This window comes from Vigna umbellata, chromosome 3 (genome assembly GCF_029865625.1).
Source record: "Vigna umbellata cultivar VRB3 chromosome 3, Vumbellata_1.0, whole genome shotgun sequence".
NCBI classification, from domain to species: Eukaryota; Viridiplantae; Streptophyta; class Magnoliopsida; order Fabales; family Fabaceae; genus Vigna; species Vigna umbellata.
The window spans coordinates 26,967,557-26,978,046 of NC_142167.1; the positions used below are offsets into that span (position 1 = coordinate 26,967,557).

Genomic DNA, 10,490 nt, shown 5'->3' on the forward strand with positions numbered 1-10,490 from the left:
TATTAATAAAAATTTAAAGCATGTCTATTTATATATATTAAAACCAAAAAGATAATATTTATTTATACATTTTTATGAACAATAATTATTTTTTAGTTATTCTGGTAGTAATTTTTATTTGGATTGATTAAAAAGTATAATAATCACATCAAGATTAATTAAACAATATGAATACAAATAGTTAACTTTTCAGACGCTTAATACGTGAACTGAGTTTTAAAACAAGAATAAATTAAATAATTTGAATTTACATGAAGAATGTGAATGGCTTTTTGTTAAATATTTTAATGTATAAGTTTCATGTAACAATTAAGAGATGTCCTTCATACTTTTAAGCGGAAAATGAACTACATCAGAATTTGTAGATATTGCAGATAATGAAATCATAGAAAATAATATAGCATTTACATAGCAGCTAGCTAAAACACATTCTACAAAATTTCAGCCAATGGATGCAGAAACATTGGCAGATGGATAATTATAATCACTTCTCTCTCATACAGGAAAAATGATACCCACAACTATAGTAACTAGTGCTAATTCCACCAAAACTTCAAGGGAGAAAACCGGCTAAAAGAATACGAATTTGAAGTTCAGTATCATTGCTTGTTAGTGTTCTTGTGCTTGATGCGATTTTCCTCTGTAATTAATTGAAATTCTTTCTCACTAGCCGCAATCAGGCGCTTAACAATGTCGTATGTGGTAAGCTTGATGCTTCAGAGAAAAAAACGACGATATAAGAAACTGATGACATGAAAGCACAAAACTTTAGGTGTCAAAATGAAAAATCTAAGGGGAAGAATATGAGCATTGCTAAAAGGTAACAGGGTCAATAATATGATAATCTTAGTTCTATAGGATTAGAAGATCCTAGGAACCTGCTGTTTGGTAGGGATTTTAGAGCATTGGGCACAAATCCACGATATAACCCAGCTACTCCATCTCGTGCCACAATACCTGCATCAACAGATGTATAAATTTGTTCAATATGTTATCAACAGAAGCATAAAAATACATAGAGGTTGATCTCAGCCTGTTAAAGTAACCATCATCAGTAAGAGTTTGATTCCTCAAATATATAAGGATCATTGAACAGTGAATGATAAACTTTACTGCTTTATTTAAATAGAAAAGTATTTAGTTAAGAATGGGAAGATTCTTAATATGTTGTACTTGTAATTCGACATGTAATCTTAATGGCATACGTGATTTTAAGGAAGTAAAGAAAATCGAAGGAACTAAAAGGAAATGAAAAAAAGAAAGTAGAAAATGAAGACATTTTATAAGTTGTTAGCTAGAAGAGAAAGTTAAAACTTTTATGTATTCTTTTCTCATTGTCAAGAAAGTGAAAGCAAAAGAAAAATAAATATTTGTCAAAACCCAATGGCTGTGATTGAAAGAATAATTGGGACACTTTTACGACGCATAAGCAGATTTTCTAATATATTTCCCTTGGAAACTTCTGCATTATAATGCCAAATAACCAATATGGCTTATTTGTCAATAATGGGCAGCAAATCAAGTGAGTGATTATGACAGGATACTGGGTGATAGGATAGAAGGCCGGGGAGCCGAACGGAGGCGAGGGGAAGCAAGCCAAACGAAGGCGGTGAAGAGCTGGAGCTGAACGGTAGGAAGCAGGGGGAAAGCAAGCCGAACGGTTGAAGGCGATGAAGAGCTAGAGCCGATCGGTTGAAGAGTGACTATCTTAACTGGGACAGCGGTTAGGATAGGCGGAAAATATTTATAAATAATTATAGTAAATAAGGCCATATCCTAGGGAAATATTTAGTATAAGTTAATTATAGTAAATAAGGCCATATTCTAGGAAAATATTCAGTATAAGTTAGTTATAGTAAATAGAGCTATATCCTAAGGAAATATTCAGTATAAGTTAATTATAGTAAATAGAATTATATCCTAGGGAAATATTCAGTATAAGTTAATTATAGTAAATAGAATTATTGTCACGCCCCAATAATTACTCCGCTGAGTCACCACTGTGCTTCCATTAATGCACCGTGACACGCACAACCTTCCATTAAAACGCACTCACACTCACACTGCATGCATGCTGACAAGTGTCACTTTAGAACGTTCCAAGAGTTAGTGGAATCCAAGTGGCAGCACGCGGATGGACGTTCGTCCTACGTGGGGGGAGAAATTAATTTCTCTGGAAAACTCTTCCCATTCCTCTGCACACTTCATCTTCTTCCTCCAACTCTCTGATCTCAAACTCTCTACCTTCTCTCTAGAACCCCTTCATCTTCTCTCTTCTGCAACTCACCCTTCTTTGCTCCGTTCACATTTCAGCACCGTGAGAAGCGTCCCTGCACCGTGAGCTTTCCAGCAAACCGATTGGTTTTGGATTCTGAAACGGGTAAGTTTCACGTCCTCAACCACCCTTCATTTTCAACATGCAAGCTTCCTTTGGAATCTGCACGAGTCTTCTCTGAACCGTTATTTGGGTTTTTGAAATTTTAGTTTAAGGAAATCTTGGGTTGAAACGTAAAGGGTAGAAAAGAGGGTACTGGAGTCTTGTTTTCTTTCTCTGAAGAACGATCGCACGTTGCTTAATCCGGGTAAGGGAAGCTTATTAGATTTAATTCATGTGATCTCTGTACTGCATGTGCGTGTGTGAAGTTTGAAAATATGATAATGATTCTGAGATGATATATGAAAAGTGATGCATGTATGTACTGAGAATTTTATGCTTGTATATATGAATGATCTGTAAAGTTGAATGTTGTATGATCTTGGTATTGAATGATTGGATATGATGTTTAATTCAAAGCTTGAGAAGTATAAGATATGATATGATATGATTAAATGAATGTAAGTATACTGGAAAATATGGTTACTGTATGTGGAATGTAAATATGAAAAGCCTATGAAAATGAACGTTCGTTATCGATACGGTCATTGACCGTTCGGTATTAGCAGTAAATTCTTGACGTAGTCGGACCCTTTCATTTGGAAAGGACTCCCTTTGAGGACGAACGCCCTCTTATATAACATTACGTGTGAGCATTTGGCCAGACGTACCCTTCATGAGTGTTGCGTGAGATTGAGAAGCTTGATAACATCCCTTTTGAACACTTAGTCAAATTGTAAGACATAAATTTTAAGTATCTTATCATATAAACATCCCAAACTTCTTTGATTTTGAATCAGTGAAAAGTCTTGAACTAAAAGCGTACGTCTTAAGTGGCGCTCGGTCATAGACCGAACGCTCGTCCTCAAAAGAGTAAATGATAAGTAGCGCTCGGTCTGATACCGAACGTTCGTCCAAAGCGTATGTGATAAAGAACGCTCGGTCATATACCGAACGTTCGTTCCTTCTTTAAATTATCAGCGAACGGTAATAGCGTTCGTCCGGAATTGAAATAGCGTTCGTCCATAAATCTAAAACAGCGTTGTCCAATAGTTCTATTGACGCTCGTCCAAGTCCTCAGGGACGTTCGTCCAAAATTCACTAAAAGCTTATTTTCGCGCTCGGTCATTGACTGGCGTTTTGTCTCCTGAATTAAATCTTGTCCAATTTATTTATCCAAACAACTTGGGACTTTACCTATCCATTGGATTCGTTCAAGTGTTACTGAACTTAGATTTTTCTAAGTATTATTTGGATCGTACTAGAATCAGTTCATTTAACTGATTCAAAGGAGTCTTTCTTGGTTTAGCTCTTGACGTTCGTCCTCGTTATGAAGGGGAGTGAACGTTCGTCTTTTTACGAAAGTGGAACAAAGAATGAAAATGTATTTAAGAGGATGAATTAAGATGTGCGAACACTATGAGAAATGAAACTGTGATTGTGGAATTTGAACGAGCGTTCCAGGGAGGAACGACTCTTGATTGAAAGATTGAGAATTGTAAAGTATGAATGTGGTAAGCTTAGCTGGCGGGTCATCCTGATATTCCGTGAGTGCTCGTTCTCACGTAGAGAGGAGCATGTCATGTGTGGGAATGGCAGGAGGTCTTAGTCCATAACTGTAACTTGGACAGAACGGACTAACCTCAGGTGGCAGCTGACGAGTATTCCAGCTCTTCCACCTGGGTGCACGGACGTCGTAGCTACACAGAATTCATACATGTCCGGACGGTCGGTCTAGTATCAGGATTTTGGTTGAATTAATGTATGATTTGGATGATTATGTCGTGAATAAATTTATATGTGATATGTATAAACTGTATGTTTGACTCGAATTAAATTCAATAAGCTTACCCTTGCATTTCCTTTGTGTTGTCTTGTCTATGTATATCCGTCTTGTCAAATGCAATGATCATCCGTGTGGATGTGAGCAGAGGGAGATGCGTCCTTGGAGCAAACTCTTGAAGAGGAACTCATTGCTGAAGAAAATTTAGTAGAAGTTGAGGTGAAGGCCGAACAGTGAGGCGTTCGGTTATTTAGTTAGTGTAATTAGAGTAGCGAGCGGCTGTGAGCGAGCGCTCTTTTTGATTGATTGTAAATAGTTGGACGTTCGGTAATGTTTTTGTAAACCGTTCGTCCTTGTTTTTGTGTGAACGCTCGTTAATTAATATATGAAAGGCCGTTCGGCCGTTTATTTAAATCTGTTTCCTTTACTTTTAAAACTGTTTGAGTTATTGATACGTGTAATTATTCTGAGTATATGGTTGATGACTGTATAATTTTGGGATGTTACAATTATATTCTAGGGAAATATTTAATATAAATAAAGCTAGATGCTATTGTTTAGGAGATGCTTTTGCTTATTGAGTTTTGTTGACAGGCGGCTTGCATCCTGTGAGGGAGGTTATGCTCCCAAGTAATTGAAGGAGGTTATGCTCCCAATTATTGTTTACTTTTGTTTATTCAGATATTACCATCAATAAAAGAAATTCATTCGTTCATTATCATTCAGTCATTGTCTTTTCTACTACCTTCTGTGATCATGATTAATTACGTCTCCGACTCGGATACATTACAGATTATATATTGCTAATGCTAAAATGTAAGAAGAAGCAATCCTCACCTGAAAGAGCATCAAACACTGTATTATAAGGTGTGCCCTTCAGTTGCATCTGTCTTCGAACAGTGTCCAGAGGATAGCATGTAAGTGTGGCAAGAGAAGCCGAAAGGACAGCTGTGAGTATAGATGTTTCAGTTCTCTTTTGGTATTTCTCAGGCAATGACTTCTTTAATCTATCATCCATAGAAAGTCAAGATGTTTCAATTTCAGTGTCCAAATTTATATCTCTCAATTTAATTATAAGATATACTATTATTAATGAACTTACAAGTCAAAAACACAAAAGTTTACAGCAATATAAGGAGCTATTGCAATAAGAGAAGGTCCAAGGCCTCGATAGAAAGATGCAAATCCTTCCTCCCTTAGCATGCCTAAGGCAACCTGGAGAAGCCACAATATGGTTGGTTCACCATCACAGGTAGATATTGCTTAAATACTAAATCAGTTCAACCATACCTCTGACATGGTTCGATAGCCGGGTTCAACAGCTAATCGCAATCTTAGAACATCTAATGGGTAAGTTATCTACATGGATATAATGAAACATTAGATACATAGATGGCTAGTTGGACACATTAATAAAAGAAATGAGCAAGATATAAATGATAAAAAGAGATATGAGCAGTATAATAAATATCTCCAAAATACAAGAACACCACAACTCAATGAAACCATGAAAGCAAGGGCCCTCTAATTACTCACAAAAGTGGACGTCATTCCTGCAAAAGCACCTGCTGCAAGTCTTCCCACGACAGAGAGCTCACCATTCTCTCCCCTGAATATTTTCTGTGAATCCAAAAGTAGGCATTCAGACATGAACAGGTAATATTTGCTATGACAACTTCTGATACAATAGTTTGTGCCAACCTTATAAATTTCATAAGCAAAAAGCTGGACAGCGCTGTAAGGTACGACTCGAATAACCTGGAATATTAAAGAAGAAACACTAACACAAATGAAAAGACTGGTCAATATTACGTGATGTAAATACAGAAAAACCAATACATTATTTCTCTATTGCACAAACCTGGGGGAGGTTTCCCTTCCAGTAACCTTGAATGCCTTCTTCCTTCCCTATAACTGCTATGGCCTGTAATTTATACCAATGAAGATCTAAGAAAAACTATATGACATTTTAAACAGAGAGCTTAAGTAGGGCAAACAAAACATCATCAAACGAAGAGATTGGGGAGGGCCAAAACCATACTTAGTGATTAAGATGAAATTAGGCAATATAAGTTCTTAATAACATAAGGTAACTACTGATGAATACTATTACAAGATGGCTACAATCACAACATGCAGATGAATATGCTGCACATTTTACAAATATAATTGTCATCATGCAACCACCTTGTTATACTTTCAACTAAAGAGGACTTTTACCAATTGGTAATTAATTTGTATAAAATTTAATCAAAGACAATTGATACTATCAAGGTATAGAACCCCTCAATGTAACTCCTGAAATTCCTTCTGTCATGTGTCTTTTAGTTTTTTATTTCAAGTTTGTTATATGTAGAACCATTAATGTATTTTATCCAACAATTTTAGCTATTGATATAGTTGGTCGTATAACATATATCGAAGCTATGACCAATTGTCCATGTGGTCTAGTATTTCATCCTAGTCATCCCATTTATAATAAATTTTAGGGTGATCTGTTGTTTACACTTCAAAGCCTGCTGAGATTTTGGGCAAGGAGAGATGTTAATATAAGATAGCTTCTAAAAGCTGGAATTCTCTTATGTACTAATACAACAACACTCCGCCTCAAAAAGGAGTTTCAAAGAGATAAGAACCTATTCTTGCAGTTCCTTTGTACTGATAACTTGAGGAACCCAGTTTTTATAATCACTTAAACTTGATAAATACACAAATTATAAAACGCAATCTCTTTCTGTAAGAGATAGTGATTTTTTTTTCTTTTAACTCGCATTCATCTTATAAAGGAATATATAGTGGTCAATCAATAAGTAGAATAATATTTTTTGGGTAAGTGAAAAATGCACCCTCCCATATCTCAATTTCCCGAAAAGACAACAAACCAGACAAATTTTAGACCAAAAGAAGAGTTTAGGAAGCACCAAATCAATTATCCTATATCGCATAAACGATCAACTTACAGATTCACAACTTAAGGGCAAACAGCATACTCTTGAAACTCTAGATTAAAACAAAGGAAGAAAACAAACCAGTCAACACTAAACAATTATGACAGAATCATAGAAGAAATGAACAAGATGGAAGAACATTACCTCAACGAAACTCATGGCCTTCTTAGCACTATCTTGGCCAACCCGCACGCCATGAGTCTACAAGTACATAGTGAATCAAACCAGACAAATTAAAAACATTTCTGCAACATATTTTTAGTACAATAAACATACACTCGCTTTCATTTTCATCACATGTCCTCCCATGTCTTTGATATCACACCAGTCACTTTCTATCTCTACTTTTGTTCCTTCTTCTTCATATCTCTCTTTCCACCCTCAGTCTATCCCAAAATGTAACATTTTCCTTTTCAGCATAAAAGGCTGTTTGGATTATTCCATGTTTTCATTAACATTCACTTTTCAATTTGTTTTACATTCCCAACATTTTCTGCAAAGGCCAGAACAACACTTACTTGTTTCCAGCATTTGATTAATGGTTAAAAAAACCCCACTATAAGCAAAATAAATCTAATCCAAACACGCACATAACAACAAATCTCAATAGAAAGGAGTCGCACAGTCTAGAAAAAGCGGAAACATTTAAGATTACAAAGAAAAGCCAATTAAACGCTGCGTTTGAGTGGTAATTTTAATCACAAGTCTTTCAAGTTCAGTTACTTCCACGTTCAGTTAGTCACCATTTGATAAATATAAAATAGTGGCATTCTACGCACCTGCATGAGGAGCTTGATGCGGTCGAGCGGCGCGGTGACGGTCTTGGCGGCGGCGCCGGCGATGGCTCCGGCGGAGAAGAGGGCGGCGTCTCGGGGGACAACGGAGAAGGCTGCAAGGGGGTGCTTGAGGAGCTGGGAGGGCGTGGGCATGAAGTCTTGGTGCAGTTTGGATTGGGTTACGGAAACAGAGGCGAATCTGGAATGGGTAGTGGCTGCGGCGTGACGGTAGCGGGGGCGAACGACGTCGTATTTGGGAGGGGCGGGGATTTTGCGCCATGTGAGTGTGGCCCTCTCCTCTGTGTGGGACATGGATATAGACATTGGAAGAGACACAGAAGAGATAAGACGCTGGAAGAAGAGAAAGGTTTGGTGTGTTCATTGTTGCTACAAAAAGACAAGCACATCTTATAATAGCGAAAAATAGGTGTTACTGTTTTTTTGAAAAACATAAAGTAAGATGATGTTTTTAGGACATTATTTTAGAGGAATTCTTATTATTAAAAATATTATTTTAATGTAGGTTTTATTGTTATTAGTTATTTAAAATTGAATTATTATTTTTTTTGATATAGATGTAGATGTTTTAAATAAGCATTTACAAGGTGAATGAATTGAGGCAACCGAGGAAGGTTTTTCACGCGCTTCAAGATTATTACAGTTTTCATTGATGAATTTGAAGATGGAAGCTTGCATGGAAAAGTTGTTGGTATGCACTTTCAGATGACATGTTGCATATTCAAAGGAAATTATTGAACACAAGACAAAATATTTATGTAAGTATTGAAGCTCCCAAGAAAGAATGAGCAAATTTTCTGACAGGGTATAGAAATGGTTTTACATTGGAGATGAGAAACCTACGCTTTTATTTTAGCTTAGTTACTTTCTATTATACTTGCAATATTAGGATGGTAAAATAATTCATCATCGTTCGTGGATAAAATATAGTTGATATAAATATTTATTATATGCGGATGGATGGTAACGAGTATTTTTAATATTCACTGATTGAGTGCAAGTATTATATTATTTATATTTGTAGATATTTGTTATCTGAAAAAAATAAAAGTAAAATTTTTATTTGGTTTATTAAGTTATATTTAATTAAAACTTAAATTAAATTATATTATATAAGGTTAAATTTAATTAAAATTAAATTTTAATTTATTTTTAATTTAATTTATATTATATTTTATGTAAAGATTTAGAAAATAGTATTTTAAAAGTGATACTGAGTTAAAAATAATTAGACTCCATTATTTTAATATTAAAAGGTTTTAATATAAAAGGAATTGTTATAAACGAGTTTCGTTATTTTAAAATGTATCATCTCTCTATAAACTATTTTTTTATAATTCTCTACTTTCTCTCTAAGTGTTCTTGCTCCTAAGTCATATGTTTGACGATCAAGAAGTATCTTTACGATCACGGCGTCAAGGTCTACAAATCTAGTCGATCAATTTCAAGAATAGAGCAAGTAAGTTTCGACTCATTTATCCCCTTCTGTTCCTAAATCTATTTTAGAATAATCTAGTATTGTTGCATGTGTAATCATGCTTCTTCTAGTCATTCTTGGTTCACCTAGAGTTCTAAGGATTCTGTCTGTTTTCAATTTGGTGTCTTGTAGATTCGTCTAGAGATTTCTTACGTTTCAAACAATCGGCCGAACGTTTCTTTGGGTTAGAGAGTTTATTGCAAGGTAAGGGAAGCTAGTAATATATTTCTATTTATGAAATGATTTAATTGGTAGTTTGTGAAATTGATGTATATTGAATTTTAGAAAAATGTTTGCTATTGATTTTGATGTGTTTTAGAAGATGAATTATGGTTGTGTAATTGTGTTTGATCTCATGATTGTTTGTGAACTTGTATGATTTTGTGTTTAATTTGAATTTTATGATGGGTGGTACTTTTAAGATGTGCAGTACTGTTGTTTTAGGATAAGTGTAGAGGAGAATTGAACCAATTTTAATGGTAAGTTTTTTGGTCAAAAATGAAGGATCTTGATGTGTGAGTTTTTGAGTTAGGTGTTAGGAAAGGTAAATTCAGTTTTAGAGTATGTTTGAAGGTGAATTTAGACTTGTTAGAGTTGATCAATTGTTGAAATCTGATGTAGAATGAAATAATAGTACTTTGTTGGTGTTTTTATTGGTTTTGAGTTCAAATTAAGGAGTTTTTTAATGAATGAAATTGAGGAATAGGTATAAGAGTGAGATGGTAATGGATTTAGCACTGTTAGGAAGTTAATTGAGATTTGTTAGAAGTGTTAGATAATTGAAAATTGATATGTAACAATGAGGTGATTTATGGTTGGAGTTTTCAAGTGTTTTTGGTGTAAAAAGGGGGTTTTGAGTAATGAGATTTTTTAGGTAAGCTGTATAAACTGTTTTGGAGAGTTAGGAGTATGTTATGAGATCAATTAAGACTTGTCTAGAGGTTTATATCAGAAAAAATTTTCATGGAAGTGTTAATTGCATCATCGATTGAGTTTCTTACTTCATTTTAAAGGTTTTAGGTGTTGGAAATGGAAAATGGGATGCTGGGGTGAAACTAAAGTATTGGAGGGTGCTAACAGGTGTATTTAGTTAGATTTATTTATGCAGTTTGTA

The 10,490-nt window shown here is 34.9% G+C and overlaps 1 protein-coding gene across 1 annotated transcript; it reads right to left on the minus strand.

Annotated features, from left to right (window-relative positions):
- Window positions 1–366: 366 nt before the first annotated feature.
- LOC124847440 (thylakoid ADP,ATP carrier protein, chloroplastic-like) lies at window positions 367–8,271 on the minus strand. Its single transcript, XM_047324930.2, has 10 exons — window positions 7,885–8,271; window positions 7,250–7,306; window positions 6,019–6,081; window positions 5,859–5,915; window positions 5,694–5,777; window positions 5,448–5,516; window positions 5,260–5,372; window positions 4,995–5,164; window positions 879–957; window positions 367–714 (listed from the first exon to the last, which is right to left on the minus strand). Exons 1-10 carry the CDS (start codon window positions 8,203–8,205, stop codon window positions 600–602), a joined length of 1,128 nt encoding a protein of 375 aa, XP_047180886.1. The 5' UTR covers window positions 8,206–8,271; the 3' UTR covers window positions 367–599.
- Window positions 8,272–10,490: the final 2,219 nt, after the last annotated feature.

Bases quoted from the DNA above. Each gene is read 5' to 3' on its own strand.
- LOC124847440 (XM_047324930.2), bottom strand. From the start codon at position 8,205: ATGTCTATATCCATGTCCCACACAGAGGAGAGGGCCACACTCACATGG. The intron at 7,307-7,884 runs GTGCGTAGAATG...ATGTACTTGTAG, and splicing joins GCATCAAGCTCCTCATGCAG to ACTCATGGCGTGCGGGTTGG. The intron at 715-878 runs GTTCCTAGGATC...TTTTCTCTGAAG, and splicing joins AAATCCCTACCAAACAGCAG to CATCAAGCTTACCACATACG.